At 41.4% G+C, this 18544-nt stretch overlaps 2 protein-coding genes across 2 annotated transcripts in view; both read right to left on the reverse strand.

Moving 5' to 3' along the window:
* Positions 1-4403: 4403 nt before the first annotated feature.
* UNC119 (unc-119 lipid binding chaperone) lies at positions 4404-10558 on the reverse strand. Its single transcript, XM_050909143.1, has 4 exons — positions 10438-10558; positions 9414-9516; positions 7360-7532; positions 4404-6487 (listed from the first exon to the last, which is right to left on the reverse strand). The coding sequence occupies exons 1-4, from the start codon at positions 10484-10486 to the stop codon at positions 6375-6377; spliced, it is 438 nt and encodes a 145-aa protein (XP_050765100.1). The 5' UTR covers positions 10487-10558; the 3' UTR covers positions 4404-6374.
* A 5716-nt stretch (positions 10559-16274) lies between these two features.
* Positions 16275-18544, reverse strand: part of BLTP2 (bridge-like lipid transfer protein family member 2) — a 10678-nt gene continuing 8408 nt past the window's right edge. Inside the window, exons 23-24 of the mRNA XM_050909199.1 lie at positions 18407-18478; positions 16275-16367 (exon numbers count right to left, since the gene is read on the reverse strand). Of these exons, the coding sequence (XP_050765156.1) occupies positions 16275-16367; positions 18407-18478 (165 nt within the window). The remainder of the gene's footprint in view (positions 16368-18406; positions 18479-18544) is intronic.

Genomic DNA, 18544 nt, shown 5'->3' on the forward strand with positions numbered 1-18544 from the left:
AACATCAAGATGGAATCACCCCAATACAACTCACTTCAGTCTGAGCAGATGTTTCAGTTTTAGTCAATATGGCAGAGACAGCAATTGCAGGTGTCAGATTAATTTCAAAAATTGATTCTCCATAGTGCAGCCAGCAGATTTTTCAAAAGCACAGCCTGGTGCCTTAATGTGATCTGTGGAACTCCGAAGTTCTGTTAATGTACTTTGCAAATAATTTATTTTAATTATGCCCCAAGATATTTTCACCAATCAGAAAGCTGAATCCCATTTAAATACTTTTAATGTAATCATTTTACTCATGTAACTACGCAAACCACTGCAGAGTTTTTGTATGAGCATTGCTTAGTTTATAATCATCAGAAAGTGAAGCTAGTTACATAAATTTGCACAAAACTGGAATTCAGATATTGATGGAAGACATCTGAAATTATATTAGCACATGAAAACCATTCAAATTTTAAATATTTAAATAAATAATCACCCTCATTTCTAGGATCAATAATTTATTTAGTTTTTTTACATTTTGCAATTTGTTACAGGAGAAGAAACACTTGCTAATGAAAGTGACATGTTTTTTAACCATTTTCCGAGGTAATGGAAAAAGTTAAGCATATTCCCTAGTATGCACATTTATGACTAAGCTGCCAATATTAAATCATTTTAAGCAAGTGTACTCCCTATTTAATCCTTGTATAAATTAATCTTAGTACTCTCCTTCTCCTACAGGAAGACTGAATTGTAGCATCTAATTTTCTTTAACCTGAAGTCTCAATCTTTGCTCTCGCTTCTTATCTATCTGCAAACAAGTCAGACTAGTTACTGAAGCCAAAGCCACAGAAGTGGATTTGGTGCCAAGGTTCCTTTTTCTCCTGGCAACCTACTCTGTTTCCTACTGTCCCAAAAGGAAACAAAAGACTCCCAGTTTTCTGAAAACCAGATTCTCTGCATGACAGTTGCATTGCATTGCCACTAAACGGGCCACAGTGGATGTTCTTATAGGAAACAAATCAGGTAACTAACAAGATACAAAGAATTATAAATGAACTTGGTAAAAATGTTTCTAACATTTTCCCAATGGTATATTAACTAGAATCCTACTTTCCTTCCACAAAAAATATATTTTTTTATAAATACATTTTAATACAGACAATTCTGATTCTATGCAAAAAAGTCAATGTCACATTCAAACAGGTTTTCTCAGTGTAGCATTAAGATACAAGCAGACATCACAGTAGGCATTAACACAGTGATTCTAGGGAGGCAGTTAACTACAGCTTGTGAACAGATACACAAACACACAATTTCACCCGCTTAGTCAGACTGTCCTGTGATTTAGAAAACAACTGAGCTGCAACTTGAGGCCTAGAGTATCACACTCTTCATATAATTTTCTAAACATGGAAATGTATTTGAACTGTCAATGAGATTTAATATCTGATTAATATTGAATCATTTGTATAAACTTAGGTAGTGCTTATGCTGGGGGTATAGAAAAGAACTGCTAACAGAAGCTACCAGCTATCTCAAACTTAAGAGAAAAAGCATTTACTCTTACCATGGCCTTAAAGCTCTTGGTTCCAATTAGCTGAAATGAACTCTTTTCCTGTCCTTGTCCCTGTCCCTCATTTTTTTCCCAAAGATAACTTTTACCACTAGAGTCAATGCATGTAAACCTGTCTAGCTTTTGTGCAATACATACAGTTCTAGTCGCTCTTCCCCGCCCTCCCCGTAAGGGATAGCAATAATCTCTATAGTTTCATTCCTAACCAGATCTAATTAAAATTGAGCTGTTAACCATATTTTTTCAGGTTATGAGTAATTAATAGAACATTTTTATAATACTTATTAAGTACAAGAGTTGAATATTAGCATTTTCTTACCTTAAATAGCCCCCAAATAATCTTTGCATGAATAAGAGTTCCCTTTAATTTTTGTCATGAAGATTGGAATTTAGTTTTTATGGGTCAACATGTAGCACTGTTTCTCAATATATACTTTAATAGTCTGTTTGCTCAAAATGAAGGAATTTGGAACTTGGTAGCCTGCACTGTTTCACACACAGCCACTGCTTTGACACTCCACACAGGTTTTTGAAATGAAACTCCAATGGAGGACAGAGGTGGCAAATACAGCTATCTTACTGACCTACTCAAAAAAAAGATGTAGAGAGAGATTATGAACAAGAACTAAACGCTGACACATTGCTTTCAAACCTGAAGAGACTTTCTACATTAAAAAAAAAAAAATTCTTCTGACTTGGGGAGAGTGGATTATTCAGTTATTTCATAAATGTCACCACATAAAGGATACATTCACAGAAACAATTTTGGCTTTTGTCACTGATCTGAGAACAAAATTTCTAGAATTTAAACCATACTTATGCTTGATGTGTTAATTTTAAAAATAAATTGTTCTCTTTCTGCCCCTAAAGCCTGTGAATTATTAGACCGTGCAGCATGGCAGCTAACTACAAATGTATTACTGTTGCTTTTCTTTAAAACCTGAAGTTTAAAGGAATCCAAGGCTGAGGAAGTGAAACAATGTGTTGAGTTATAATTTCCTTGTCTCTCAGAAAAATTATGTCACTATTAGCACTCACAGAGACTTAGTTTCTGTTTCCAAGATTAATTCACTCTGTAAAGTACACATATAATCCTGTCTTATGACAGGAAACAGCTAGTCATTATTAGCAGATAATCTTGGTTAGCTCTTAGATGTTTTCTTTCACTTTCAGAAAGTCAGATCCCTTATTTCCAGACTGGCTCGTTAAAACAGAGCTGTAGTGCTAATTAAAATAATTTTTAAAAAGAGACCAAAGAAAAAATACAAGAATTATTTTTCCAGAGCCAATATTTGGTGATTTTGTAGATGAACTTCCAAAGTAAACCCAATAATGATTAATATTAAAATACAAAATAATAACTAGTCAAGGATTCTAACAAATTCTTCTGTGAACAATGCTGTTAAGATTTGATTTTCAACTGGTCTATAACAAGAATCAGCTGCCAGTTTAAGGGAAAAAAATGTGAGTTTCATTTTACAACTGACCTGAGAGCTGTCGGCTCCCTTTCAGATGAAAGTTGAAGTTGTTCAGTGCCGTACAAAGCATGGTCTTTAACATTAAATTTTGCACGTGGTTTTAATGCAAAACAAGGACAGAAGTGGCATTAGAACAGCAACTGTACTGCAAAAGTTTTTGAAGAAACAGTCTTCTAGTGCTGTTTATGTGCAACAATATAGTGTCTCATGTCAACACTACACATTATACTGCTGCATAAACAGGTAGAAAAGGAATGGAACCTCTTGGACAGTGATTCCCACATGTTTGTAGACACTGTGGATGCAGATGACCTTAAAGAAATGCAAACAACCTGTTTCCAAGTGAAACAGAGAGAGAACAGTGATAACTGTTGCAGTGGAATACAGAAAAAAACCACCTTCATTACACTGCCCACAGAAAGTTTTGTTATTTGCCTTGGTTTAAGAATCAGAACTTGTTATTTGTAGCAAACTGTGGGGACTTCTAAAAAAAATAAAATTCCTCAAACTGAAAAGCTAAGGCTAAAATAGACTGAAATTTATTTTATTGAAAATGTCCAATATTTGTTTCTGGTTTAAAGTATTCCTAATAATAGAAGACAACAAATTCACTTAATAAAATACCTTCTATATGATTCACACTAAATTTTCTGTTAGCCTGAAATTATTACCCATAGAATCTGAATTATCAGAACAGTTAGCAGAGTTCAGGCGATCAGTAGCGGATAGTTCATCCTCTTATGTTTAACCTCAAACCTACCATAAAATGCAGTGTGTCAGAAAGTCCATTCAAGATCATACTGCACTATTGGGAACAAGGTAACTAGGTTCTTTTTTAAAGGGGCATGTCCACCACTCAAGTTTTCGTTGATTACAGTAATATTTTTATGGAATTACTTTTGGTTTTGAAGTCCAAAGTCTTAAAAGGAGGTAGCATAAAAAAGGAGCAGAACATGACGATTTCAGATCAGCTGACAATGATATGCTATACAGAGAGGATACTCAGTACCATAAGCCAAGAGTCTGCACCAAAGTACAACAACTGCTCTCACCAAAATATACCGAGTTGTATATTTCTGTTTGAAACATACATCTGTTTGAAATGTATGACTGGCAATTCTGGGCAAGCACCATTACTAGACATCTTTAAAAATCTTATGCACAGAAATTATTATTATGAACAGCAGGTAGGAGTTGAAAGATACCCCAAAAAAAACTGTATAGGGTGCTAGTTATAAAGACACACACACTCTCTTCTGTCTTCAAATCGGTACATTTTCTCCTTCAAGAGTTGGAACAAAACTCAATAAATACTTAAACTTGCAAAATATAATTGAATATATAGATAGTTTAACAGCCCTGATGCAAAAGAAATAAAGGGGGGGGGAGACCTAGACTTTTTGAAACTAATTTCACCTTTAGTAATTATTGTGCTATAAAACTTAATCATCAGTAGCTCAAAGCATTGTACAAATAATGAGGACATTCTTTGTAACTCTCAAACAGATAAGTCAGCCGTAGGCTAATTGTATGATTTAATACGCTAGAGACAAAAAATAGTGATAAATACAAGTCCCATTGTGATAATAATTACTACAAGATACTGGTTGTGTAAAATCAGTGAACTTTACATACTTTCTTAGCTATCAATCTCAATAAAAAATTTTGTGCTGTAACCTAAATTCACTGCATTTTCTTTAGAAAACTGAATCCTCTTTCAGAAGTAAAGAAAGCCAAGCCAAATACAAACGGTAACACATTTAATAGTGATCGCAACCCCAAAAAGAGCACAAAACCCTCCCTGTTCTTAGGCAGATGGCCACATTTGGAACCATTTGTAGTTCTGTTTGACTTAGGCTGTGACTAGAAAGATGTTAATCATGACTGGAAATGGTATCTTATAAAAATTATTACAATCACACCTATCTGAGGCTAACATATAATGTTCCACTTAAACTCACAGAATTAGACATGGAGACATCAAGTATTTATAGAAATATCTACAAACTGCAACTGCCTTTTATTTTTTTAAAGTGTCAGTGAACTGACCTTTAGAGTAAGGGTTTCATGACAACAGGCTACCCCACACAGCCTTCTCAGGTTTTGTTTTGCATACACTAGTTTACTCTATTGATGTTGCTACTTCTTTGCACTTCTGTCTTTCTAGGAAGCAGAAGCTGAGAAACTTGGGCAAAATTGGTCTTAAACTTCTTACAGAGTCTGAAGAGAGAGCTCTTGCTAAATTTCTGCTGTGCCTTAAAGTCCTATGTTATTAGGCTTACTGTTTCACCTGTATTAATATCCGATGTGAAACATTTTTAACAAAGGGAAAACACTGTCACAACATTCTTCAAATTCAGATACAAATGGAAAATTGGAAATTCCACACTCTCCAACTGCCCTAGACAAATGAAAGCATTGCTCTAACAAGCAGTGCTGAAGCCCTTACCTTAGTATTGAGCAGAGATGAAAGAAAATAGACATGGAAAACATATAGCATGAATAGGCTGAAAGTTAGCTATGTAAAAATGTTAAATAAAGCTAAAATCCTTCAATTTTTCCTGATTATTCTGCAATCAGTTTGCAAAAACTGAAATTAATGGAAAATGCTTATGGAGGTTCATAGACCCTCAATGCCAGTTTGCTTTCCTCTGAAATGTAAAAGGACAGTACCCAATTAAAAACAGCTCTGTCATTGAACTACTGGTCTTCACTGCGAGTTTCAGTGTTTCCAAGACTAAACAGAATGTTACACAGAAGGAACAAAACTAAAGGATGAACTACTTATTTAGAGAACGAATCTAAAGATGAAACTTGCTTTTGTAAGATGTTATGCTCGACATTTTCAACTGGATGTACAAGTTAAATTGGCCATGCCTTTGAAGCATTCACAAAGAGAAACAAATAAACAAAACTCTGCATTTGCATCCATCCACTCACGTGGTTGCTCAGATTACATTCTTTGAGAAAGCAATCACGTCCTAAAAGATACTTGAGGACAAGAACACAAATCCGCAGAATTAGGGCAAAATCCCCCAGGTCCCACAAGGCCATTTCCAAAGCAGACACTTAAAGAACTTAGGGAAGTGGTATCCAAAGATCATTTAGCATTCTAGAACCGCTTAAAGTTCTGAAGAAGTTCTGGGTCTGCTTCAAAGCTCAAAAAAGATGAGACTGGCAAATTTAGTCATGAAACTCCTACTGTGGCAAAGAGTCCTCGGTTTGTGGATCCTCGTCCAGTTGACATTGTAGGCAACGGAACTGAAGGTGTTGGTATCCCTGATGACTTCGATAGGAAAGGGAAGGCCAGCGCAGGTTGGCTGTCCGTCCTGTGCTCAAGGTCCTCCACTGTATGAATAATCTGCCTTGTTGTGCATCACGAGCTTGTTGTCTACAAAGTAGAAACTGTCCGACTGTGTCTCATACGGATGAAGGATCATCTCTCGAACTGCAGGGGGGGAAAAGAAAAAAAATTAATCGTGTTACACAGAAGCCCTACTGAGGCAACACTCTGCACTGGGTTTCAGTTACGCTTAATAGCATTGCTCAGATAGCAGCGAACTCTCAAGTGAAAAATGAAAACGGGAACCTACCCAAAGCATTCGTTGACAGTATCTTTTAAAGAACTCAAACATAATTGAAATAATATTAAGGCACCATACAAAGTGTAAGTGCTCTACCTAACTTCAAAACAGTATGACGCTAGAGTTTGGGGTTTTTTTGGTTTGTTTTGTTTTTAAAAAAGTGATAAAACAGCGAACTCCAAGGAAATTTGTTCTGGTGTGACAATAAGTAAGCAGCAGTGCATCACTGTATTTTCCCCAGACTGTAGTATTAGTGCTGACATAGATGATTAGGGGTTGTAAAGAATATAAGATCACACAGATTTAGTACTCATGCTATTGTATCTTGGGAGAGAGGAGAGAAAATAAAAGTTATGTTCATAGTAAAACTAAAACCTCTCAAGCTATCAATATAGCACATCAAACATTAAAACAGAACATAACATTTAAGTTATCCATTTATTGGATGTCTTTTTAATCCTATTTTTCTGGTTGTTTTATAACACAATTATCTTTTTTCTCCCTGACACTGAAGCTTCCCTTTTATGAAGTAAAAAAAAAAAAAAAAAAGCAACGGTCTGGTGGATGACAAGATACACGCTGCTAGAAAACAAAACCTGTATTAACACAGATACAAAGCTACCTGGAAGTATTCTACCCTACCCACTCTCTACAGACAGCTTTTAAGAAAGGGCTTCCTCAAAACACCTTCGATTAACCTCACTCTGTGGTAACCCCGTAATTAAAGAGAGCTTACTGAGATCCTCAGAGAGCTGTGGGAATTCATAGATGTGCTCACAAGTATTTTTACTGCTGGGGATGCAGAACCCAAATTCAAAATCAAAACTCTTAAGCAGTTGATCCCGGAAGTAGTGCCTCTCAATCATGCGGAAGTTATTAATGGGTTTGTCCCCTACTGTGAATTCCACCCTGAAAAAGAAGGATAAGATTGAAATGAGCTTTCTTCCTTAAGTAAGAGTTTCAACCATTCCTGAAAGGTAGAAGAGAGCTCTTCTAAAAAAAAAAAAAAAAAAAAAGCCAAAAATCTAAAGCAATGGTACTAACCAAATTATCCTTTCCTCTTTTTCTTAAAGCATGCTACAGGGACACAACATAGCATTACAAATCATAGATTATACTATATTTTGATTCTTTTTACTCAAAAAAACCAAAAAAAGGACACACAGAATTTTACAATCTTAAACTCATCTTCAGTGAAGAAAAGATCCCTCCAACTATACTGGATAGGCAGTTCACTAGATCACTCACTAGCAGTTCCTTCTCGCATTGGATTTTTATACAAGTTATTTTAATTCTTCTGGTGGGTACGAAAAAAAAGCCAGATCGACAGAAAATGGTCTTTCTTCTGTTCCTGCTTTGTAAGTGGTAAAGGGGGACAAGTTTCAGCCAGCACTATATTCAAGTTTCTCTTACCAAGAATCATGATCTCTTGGAGAGAGATAGGTATTAGTTACACACGATACACTATGAGTAAGCCAGGAAGACACTGCCACTAGTTTGGCACAAATCAAAAGTTGGGTATTTACCATTTTAAGCAAATAGCGGCCAAAGAGGTGCTAATTGATACATAACTTTAATTTTTCTTCCAAAACAAAGCCTAAATGGTACACATCTTTAAGATTAGCAGGAGGTGGTAATGTGCAACCTTGCTCTAAATACATTCCCTGACAAGAAATCTTAATTCTTTTGCGTCACAACCAAATGCTGAATTTTAATCAAGCTCTCGAAAATACTTTTTTTTTTTTTTTTTTTTTAAGCAAGGCTACTGTACATCAGTTCTTGTGAAATACTCATTCGCTGCTGAAGGGATCTATCAAACTGCACTCCAACGCGAATCCAAACTAATGATTTCTATAGACCTGAAACAAATAAGTTTGTGCTGGAAACTGTAACTGATGCTCGGTTATAGTATTATGGGCTTAATGACATAATAGCAATGGGCATAAAGCTCTTGATTAGATCTACTAATTTAAACTTAAGTGAATGTAAACAAAAACAAAGATAACAATGAACCTGCCATGCTATGACCCAATATCCTTCTAAAATCTCCGGTAAGGACAAAGAAGCCCACCAGCCTGCTCTCTGGGGGGCCAGACAAGGAAATACAAGCCAAAAATTCCATCTCCTCATGCATGCTATTTAACTGCAGATAAATCTGTAGTTAATAGTAATAGTAAGTTAGTAGTAATAGCATAGTTAGTAGTAATTACTACTAACTTTTACTAAAGAAACAACACACTCTGTCACCTGTATTACAGTAACAATAACTTTGGCCTAAAGCTTTACAGAGAGATACTTTAGATGTCACATTTTGGTGTGGTTTATTGAGGGCCGCAAGCAGTACTACCAGCCATGTCAAAGATCATTCTAATACTTAAAGTGACAAACATTACTTCACCATTTCATGTGCATCTGTGGATTACTGTTTTTTGGGGAATGCAACGTGGAAGACTGCAGACACACCTTCCAAAACCGGCAGAGCCTCTGATAAACAAACTATAATATGCAGAAAAGGGCTGGAATATCTGCGTAGTCTGTCCACCTTATTTTGCCCCTTTTAGCACTAATTTTTTCAACCCCATGCCTATTCCTGAGGTAAACAAACCAGCTAAAGGGATGGAGAAAGCAAGGCATCCAGCAAAGATGTTTGGAGATCCTCATAATAAGAAGAGATCCCTATTAAATCAACTTCCTGACAGGATCAACAAGCAAGAGCCTTTTTTTTTTTTTATATCTAAGATTTCAGTTGTTTCCTCTACTAGAAAAAGTAGCACAGGAGCAATTACTTACGTGGCTCCCACTTGCCGAAGTCTAAGAAAAGCTGGGGTAAACTGATAGCGTACAAACCGTCCAGCATTGGGGTCAATGTCCTTCTTGTCACTGTGTTCACGTTCTGGAAAAGCGCAAAGTAAAGATCCGTCACAGTTGTCTGAGAAACAGAAACTCAGTGAAAATACTTGCAATCATACATTATTGAGTCACAGAAGCCAGGAAACTATTCTGAGAAAGCCTGATGATGTGCTTACCCTCTTCCTATCCTCTCTAAGGCATCCACTACCGGTCACTCAGAGACAGCGTATTGCAAGATGGCCCTTTGGTTTGATACACTTCTTATCTTCTGAAGTGAATTACTGCTCCTACCTCTGATTCAGGACTGCAGTGTGACTCTGCACAAGCCACTTCACCTCAGCATGTCTGGTTTGCTACCTCTAAGCTACAGAAAACTTCCTCTCACCTGCAGGGAGACGGGGAAAATTTAAAAGAGTGCTTGATCAGGAAGAGAACAGTTGCCCTGGGTTTTCATTACCACGGGCAACAGGTAACACTTTGATGCTTACAAGTAACACCTAAAAATTATGAAGAGGAAAAAAAAAAAGCAATTTTTCAGTTTGTCTCATTTGCACAATTGACGAAGTTTCTCCCTTTTGGAAATACCATTTTCCTGACTCCTGAGTGAAAGATGTTAGACTAACAGTTAAACTATGTGCAGGGGGACTCTAGCTGATGAACAGCCAAGAAGCGAACACACGGTGATCTCCTCCTCCTCTGCTTCTGTTTACAACATCCATCTGTCCTGTCTCATCACAGATGGCAATCATAAGAATACAGCAGCAATGAGTTCTGTTCACTGTGTTGGTACAGAGGGACACCTGAATAGTATTTCTGCTGCAAGGTGAGGCTCTAGCCCTCTTGCAGTTGAGAGCATCTCCTAGTTTGGCGAAATGTATTGAGTAAAAGGAGTGAGAAAAGGCAAAAGGAAGCACACACTAGCATTTGTTTGTTCATGAAAACAGTATTTTGCGTGTGCACTCACCTGAAGCTGCTGGTTTGGTAATTTCAAACAAGACTGTGCCAGATTCCATGTCCCGGATTTTGAACCTGGTGAAGTCTATCTTGTAAACATTTTCCTCTGGAGTGCACAAATAATCTGCAGAGGAAAGCAAATTTAAATGAAGGCTGCCCACAATTACCAGGTATTACTCTTTGGAGGTCACAACCAGCAGTGAGAGCAGCCCAAATGCATTTCCACTACTACCCTGTTTTTAATCCAAAACTCAAGTCTACAAAGACAGTCTCAGTTCTGAATGCTCACACTGCCCTGCTTGGACAGGACAGCGAAAAGGCTTCTCTCCCCCAGCACTCGGAGGTCACCACATTTTTCCAGCCCTGTGCCAGCATCTTCTGCATCCATTTCCCCTCAGGGTACTGAGAATAGTCAGCACCTCCAACAAATCCTAGCCTTTTCAGTGTAAGAGGCTTTGCCTGTTTTAAAAACTGCCCTCTGGCAGAATGCAAGTGCTAAGCAGCTTTGTGAGCACTAAGCCGACTGCGCTTAACTGGAACAGGAGTGTTCCCCCTTGTGCCACCTCCCCTATCTCCAGCCCTCTGCAGACAAAGGATGGCCTCTTCTCTCCACCGATGCTTGTCCCATGCAAGGACTTATTTTTCTCGGCACTGAATACGGTGTTGAAGCCTTTCCCTGTATTAGTAAAACAGTCTGGGAACAGAGCCTTTCCCTGCTTCCACCAGAGTCGGTATCTTTCGGAGAAAGTCATTGTTTCTGGCTTCAGCCTTGCTGTGCCCTGAGACAGCTTCCTGGCCTGGGTATCAGCCTCCTCTCTGGGGAAGGAGCAGTGGTACTTCATTTTCACTGCACATACAAGCACAGATTGAAAGCAGCTCCAATAACTTACTTTATCCTGACAAATCTAAATAAATGTTGTATGTATACAAGTCAGGTTAGCTTTTGAACAACTGTGCATCTGCATGTTGTAGGAGACTTGTTTAGGAGGTTCTAAGGTGAAAGTAATACTTTAACATTCTAATTCTAAGCCCTTTCTCAGCTACTAATTCCTGCTGTTAGTCTGAGTTAATCACTTATTTCTGTCTGCTTTCCTATTTCTAAAATTCAAATACATCCATCCACCTAAGGCTTATTCACTGACTATATGAAAATAAGTTACAGTGTACTCAGAGACCATACCTACCCATTACAACCCCTACTTCAGCGCCGATATAACAAATCGGGTACCTACACTGTGGCTGGGGGTTATGGTTCATGGGCAGTGGTTAGCACATCCCATACATAAGGAGTTAATACAAGATTCCTGTGGCGTAGTAAGAGAATATCCCCAACGCCACGCATTGCAACTACCAGACAGCAAGGCCCTCGTGCTGGGATCTGTAATTACAGAAATCAGGCCCCTCTGGAGTGAGAGACAAAGATAGCTGTCATCAGCGCTATGGAAGATCGCTCCTAGGCGCTGCTGAGCATGAACTGCACATCTATCACCTGTACTTTCCTACAAGCCCTTTATTCTTTCCAGATCTCCTTAACTTGGAGAATTGTCTGAGTGCTCACAGGTACAAGGAACAGAGGTGTTAAACATACTCTCTAGAAAGTTTTACTGCTCTCCATCATCACCACCATATGGTGAATGCTCAAAGGAATGGGCTTTAAGAGAGAGGACCGCGTTCGAAGCATCTCTGGCATTTGGCAGGGAGGTTTCCCTTTCTTATCAACGCAGCACAAAGAAAAACTAACACCAGTACCCACACTATCAGGAAGAACAAGATAAAAGCTCAACCTTTTTACTACCACCAGAAAATGCAAGCCTACTGTTAGATGAAATAGCCTAAGAACTGCACAAAATCTTGTTTTGTCTTTAAGAGCAGCCAAGGAGATGGGACAGAAATTTAAATCAACCCCTTGCCTTAAGCCCCAACGTTTTGCAATCCTCAGGTAGACGTCCTGCAATTACCCGATGATTTTAGGTTCTAACACATCAGCCAGCCCAAATTCTTAACCCGTCCCACAACTTCCCCGCTCCAAGCAGCCGCATGCAAAACACAAATTGGCAGAAGCAGGCGCAGCTTCCCACAGTCCCAGCTTCGCCTCCCTCGGCCCACGGCCGCGCTCGGACCAGCTGCTCTCCACGAAGGCAAGGGGCTGTACCAGAACAGGCTGGCGGTCGCCTGGGAGCCCGGGACACCTTCCCTAGAGCACGCAGGCAAAGTCTGAAGCCGCGTTTGTCTGCAAGTTAATTATTAAGTGTTTTTCCTCCTGCAGAATTCCTGCCCATCCAGCACCATGGCAACAGCTTTATCCCCCTCCTTGGCAGCAGCGTTGCTGCAGTAACAGTGTCCATGACTCATCTGGAGGAGAGGAGAGCCAAGCAGAGCCACCAAAGAGGAGTAAACCCCGGGCAGAATCCCCACCAGGCTCCTGCTCATTGATGTTTGCACACCTGCACTGTATTTTCCAACTCTTTTTGCACTGAAATTATTTTTATACCTTTTTTTTTTTTTTTAAAATCAACATGCCAATATCTAACTGGATGACATCTGGGAAGATTAGCTGCCAGAGTACTGCAATCAAGTGTTTTTTCCTCCTCTGGCAGTGCTCAGTCTCCTAGCAGGAAAAAAAAAAAAAAAAGAGGTATATATATTCCTCTCAGTCTGTATTAAATTTGCTTGCTGCAATTCCTCTTCAAAAATCAATCAAAGTAGCCACGTGCTGTTTTTTTCCTCATACATAAGAGAAGCCTGCAGCTACACTGGAAGGTCTTACTGGGAATGGGCTGCTTGCAATTGGCAGATACTTCTGCTTAGCTGAGCACTGTCAAATTTGCTAATCTCATCCCATACACATTTATTTTTAAATTACTGTAGGGCCCAGTTGCCCACACTTCCGTGACGCACTTAAATGTATCATCTGCTTTCATTATCCTAATTCACCGTCACCACAATTTGGGGAATGGAGGCAGCATCCATGTCTATTTTAGTTAGACATAAGGCAGCTCAAACCTCCATCGAGCGAAGTGGGTCATTACAAGAGAGGCAGGCTTGGTCGCTCAGGACAGAACATTTTCTTGTTTCTTCCACTTCCCCTGAAGCAGGTTGCCTTGTTTCCCCGTTAATAACCAAATAATCGCGGTATCTCCCTGAACAAGCCTTCAGTACTCACCTGATTCAGGCCTGACAGAGAGCACACCCTGAACAAGGGATGAAGGGATGGACACATCAGCACTGTCTTAGGAAACCCAACAGACAGGCTTTCGACCCGAAGTACCCACATGAAGTAGTGCAAAAACAGGTCACACAAGAGGAGTATTTCCTACTCCTTCCTAAAGCCCAGTGAACTGCCATATCCCAGACCTCCGTACCCAAAGTCTTCCTGGAAAGAGTTCACCGAGTTGAACTTGTTCTTAAAGCAAAGAGTAAACTCTTGCAACTTGCCCAAGCCTGGTATTAGCAGCTACTTCTCACTCACACATCACTATTCCCGCTCGTGCCTCTGCAGCTTCTTTCCCATAATCTCTGTATCATGCCCAAAGATCTGCAGCTCCTCACTATTAGAGACATTTTCTACCTTAAGATCTACCATGGTTTTGAAGAGTTTGGAAGCACAACTAGCAACACTGTGGTGGTCTCGGGAAGCAGCAGAGGTGATGGACTTCCTGAGCCACACACAATGGATTCCTTCGTGAATTCTTCTATTCCCTTCGTATGCAAAAGTGATTCCAAAAAACCCCCAAAGAGCCATCTGTAGCAAGGCATTCGTTAAGAGGTCTCTAGCTTTGTTATCAGAAACAGTGGATGCTCATTCCCTGTTTACAGTTCTGAGATGGTACCTCCGCTTTCGAATCCAGAGAAGAGCCGGTTCTCATCCAGGAAACCTTCCTGCCCTCCCCAAAACAACCAAGATTGCAAAAGAAACCGGCAAAACAGCCTAGGCAATGACAGCAGGCACTGCCTATTCTCTTGTGAACAATGGTACACTGTGAACCCTGGTGCATATTTCCAGCCGTGTATTTCAGCTAGCTGGTGTTACAAAGGAGCACAAAAGGTGAGGGATAATACAATGCGGGATAATACAATGCAGGATAATACAAGAAGAAAGCTAATGAAGGCACTTTCTCCTCCTGCCCTCTCCCTCTTATTTCAGTTATCCAGTGGATGAGATTAGGTGTTTGATCCTCATCAGAGAAAGCTAAAAGTCGATTCTATATTTTCAGATTTCCTTTGCAACCACCCCACCAGGCACATTTTATCAAGAGGAATTCATGGGCAATAGGGTTAGCACTCCTTGTTGTGCTCCTTTCAAGATCCCTTCTCCTTATCTGCAACCAGGAGGAAGCACGTGTCCCCTCTCAGACATTACAGATGTTTCTGCGGTGCTCATCAGAACGTCTAAGCTCAGATCGGGCGGCTCCTATTTTAAGGCTTTAACAGCCCACAAAGGAAAGCAGAGTGTACCTGGGGTAAGAAAGAACTCAAAATCTGGTCATGAAAATGGGTGTAAATCAGGAGGATGCTGTACAAGAAACTGATGCAACAGCAGTGACTTGTAATAGGGATGTCTCTCCCCAACGCAGGCAATAACAAAAATTTGGGGAACGAGAAGGCTCCTGTAGCTATGCAGGCCTATTTCTTAACATGCATTAGCCAACAAGGTCAGAAGCTATTTTGAAGACAACTCCCAAGACGTAAGCCAGGTATAAAGCAAAGACAACTGCAGATGAATTGCTAGAGCTGGAGATTAGGAGATTATCAGATTGAAGAGTCTCAGGAGGAAGCGAGCAAAAATAGCACGAACCCCGTGAAGATGCAGAGCAGTGACACAGGACAGAGTGCAAGAGGCGAAGGCAGGGCAAGTTTCAAGCGGTATTGATATGCCTGCTTAGACAACCAGAGTTCAATTCAAGAAAAAACTAAACCATTTCCCCTGCCCTCTGCCTCAGCAGTTCAAGCCCCGTAAGAGAGGGGCAGAGAAACAAGCTCAGCCAGCCAGGACCCACTCCATTTCTAAAGCCATGGGGTTTGCATAAGCAAAGACAGTGGGGGCAAACGGGGAAGGAGGCACCCGCAGCCCTCCCGCCTAGCGCAGTAATTAGGCTGCTGTGAATGCCCCAGAGGAAAAATCTTGCACCGGGAAGATCCCACAGGAGTTTTTCTGCAGCGGCACACTTACTGACCAACACTGTGAAGGAAGCAGAGGGGTGCATCCCAGCAGGCTCCGAGCTGGGGCATTCCCAAAGGTCCCCACAGCCCGTGGGGTGTGCCCACCCGGCAGGGCGCCTTGCCACACTATGCACCAAGTCCTATCGCACGGCTCACCAGGCTCTGCTTTTTGTGGCAGCCTGCTCATCTTTTGGTTTGGTTTTTTTTTTTTTAGCTAGAGCTTTCCAGACTTCACCCTCTCACAATTAATTTGATCACAGCGCTCCAGGCTTTGTTAAGGAAGGACGGAGCTGCTCTTCCTCCATCCCCATGGCATCCAAACACTCTTTCCTGCTCCCTTGTTCATGCTGATTGCACTCAAAGGCTGAAACCACGTGCACAACATTAACAAAATCAGCTCACTTTGCTCTTACGCAGGGCTAAGCCAAAGCAATCAGGCCCTACCCAAAGCCCCAGGCTGACTCCCTCAGCGTATGCCACAGCTTTCCTCTTACCTTTGCCATTTCCACCAGGGATGGCCCAAACCCACAACACTGACAGAAGGAGGAACCCACTCAGCTGCCAGCCCGGCACCCTGTGCTACACACACGCCATGTGTGCTGCCCCTGGAAGTCTTAACAGTCCATATTGTACTGCGAGACTACTAAAAAAACCCTTCATCTACACAACACTTCGAGTTGCGCGTTATCACAAAGCCTTGAAAAGGTTCATAACGTATGTGGTGCTGCCGAGGAAAGGAGTCAGGGTGAGAGCAGCTTGACACAGCTCGGGGATATCGCTCTGCGACAAGAAATCAGCATATCAAAACGCTTTTACACATCACAGCCCTGGACAACTCAGAACAGTGATTCATTAACCTCCTCACACACACCCCCAGCTAATCAGAGCTCCTAATACAATAAATTTTCCCAGTTAATTGGGGAGGGAAAGGAAAGTCACGGTCCAGGAGCAGCTTTGAAGATTGATTCATGTACATCAGCTTCCTGTTAACGCTACAAGGAAACTGGCATGAAAGTCACCCACGAAGAGTCTGCCCTGACCGACCCGTCGAGGCAGGGCTCTGCCAAGCTGGCCTTTAGCTAAAGCTGCTAAGAGAAATCTCAGAGAAATCCTAAATGACAGCTTGGGGAAGAGATTAGTTTCAGAAATGATTAAGCACGTGTCCCTTATTTTTAGGTTTTGTTTTGTAATTGTTTCCAAGTATGTAATCAATTATTTAACCCTTTAGTTTGCTAAAATAAAATAAGCTTTAGAATAAAGCTTAAAATATAAACTTTAATCTAGTATTGCAGACAAACTGTACAGGTGCCTGAAGCTGTGATAAGCAGGGCAGTCTCAGAGGCTGAAGCTTGCCTTTCGTTACATATCTGTTTGAAGCCTGGTAGTATTGCACGCTGGCAAAAGGGGATGGCATTACAGAGGCTGTAATATCATCTTTCTGCTGACCACCGATGACTCTAACCCCAAAGATGGAGGAAGAAATTAAAGCTCTGCTTGAATTAAGCTTGCCCTGCAGCTAACATGGGAGTAGCACAGCGTGACCCAGCAAAGCTGCGAGATGCAGCATGGTCAAAGACACGAGGGACAGCGCCCGGGGATGACAGGCCCCAGCTCCTCAGCTGGCTCCATGAGGCAGGACATGGCATTTGCAGACACCGACATCCCAGTAACTGCAGACAGACTCCTCCCGATCCTCTGGCTGCTTCGGTAATTAATTGCAATTTGAACTGAGCTCTGCCCTGCTCCATTGCTAATCTTGTTAATCACGTCATAAGGTTTTTCCTCTTTTTGTAACCGCAGTTGTATGAGCAAGTAACAAATCTTGCTAATTGCAAAAAAAATGTTTCATTCGCCTTACACCTAATCCAGCTGGAGCAGTGCCAGAGCCAACCCAGCCAAAAGGCCCAGATATTCCGGGGCAGCACCCCAGATCCGTCAGGCTGGACCCTAGCGTGCCCGGAAACGTTATGGCCCTGGAGCTGCTAGAGAATTTAACATTGAAAGGACGCAGCATATGCAGGACAGTTTGCACAACTCCCCCTTTAAGCTTATTAGAAGCACATTAAGAGCAGAGCCCAGCTGGCTCTGCTGGCTGGTTACAGGCGGGGTTTCTCTGGGTTAGCAGTAAGCGTGCTTTTGCCACAGAGCCACATCCTGCATCTCCACCCTCCCAGCCTGAGACATTTAACATTTGGTCATTTATCAGCTGTACCTATTGGAAGAGGAAAGCCCAGCTGGGCTTCCTGATGCAAAAGCAAGGGCTTTCCCTAGTCCCAAATGCCAGAGCAGGGCTGACAGCCTGCCTGCAGCCTGCCTGCAGGCTGCCTGGTCAACAGGTAGCAACCACGAGCAGCAGTTTGGCTCCACAGAGACCCAGCTCTTCCAGGGCTGAAGGGCGAGCAGATTTACCCAGCGTATCAGGAAGCATCGAGGAGCTCCGCAGCAGGCAGAGCAAGCATAAGATGGCAAACCCTGGCTCCAAAAGAGCATCTGCAAGATCAGCACACCCCAGGCACATGCAGGGCTGCAAGGGCCCTCCCGGGTGTGAGCACGGTGCCCTGCTGCCACAGGCAGCCATGCTATGGACTCCCTTTTGTAACTGGATCCATACTGTACTCCATACAGTAGCTAGGATTCCCACACAAGCTGGAAGGCCATTCAGAAACACACAGGCTGCTTGTGGTATAAGCATTTCTAAAACAAACGTTCCTGCAGTACCAAACCCTCCTCTAACATGGTTTATCCTGGGCTTTGTTTGCTGAAGCAATGTTAAAATGTGGCCAGATCACCCCAGGTCCCTGGGCAGCACACAGCTTAACCGCAGTCCCTCGATAGTGTGAGCTACCGTGGTACTGGTCCACGAGTTTGCATAAAGATGAATCATACTCCATCTGGAACAACAAAGGACATCCAGGGCACCAGGACATTTCTGCTGCAACCCCACCATCAGCTCCCCC

Source organism: Gymnogyps californianus, chromosome 20 (genome assembly GCF_018139145.2).
Source record: "Gymnogyps californianus isolate 813 chromosome 20, ASM1813914v2, whole genome shotgun sequence".
Classification (NCBI taxonomy): Eukaryota; Metazoa; Chordata; class Aves; order Accipitriformes; family Cathartidae; genus Gymnogyps; species Gymnogyps californianus.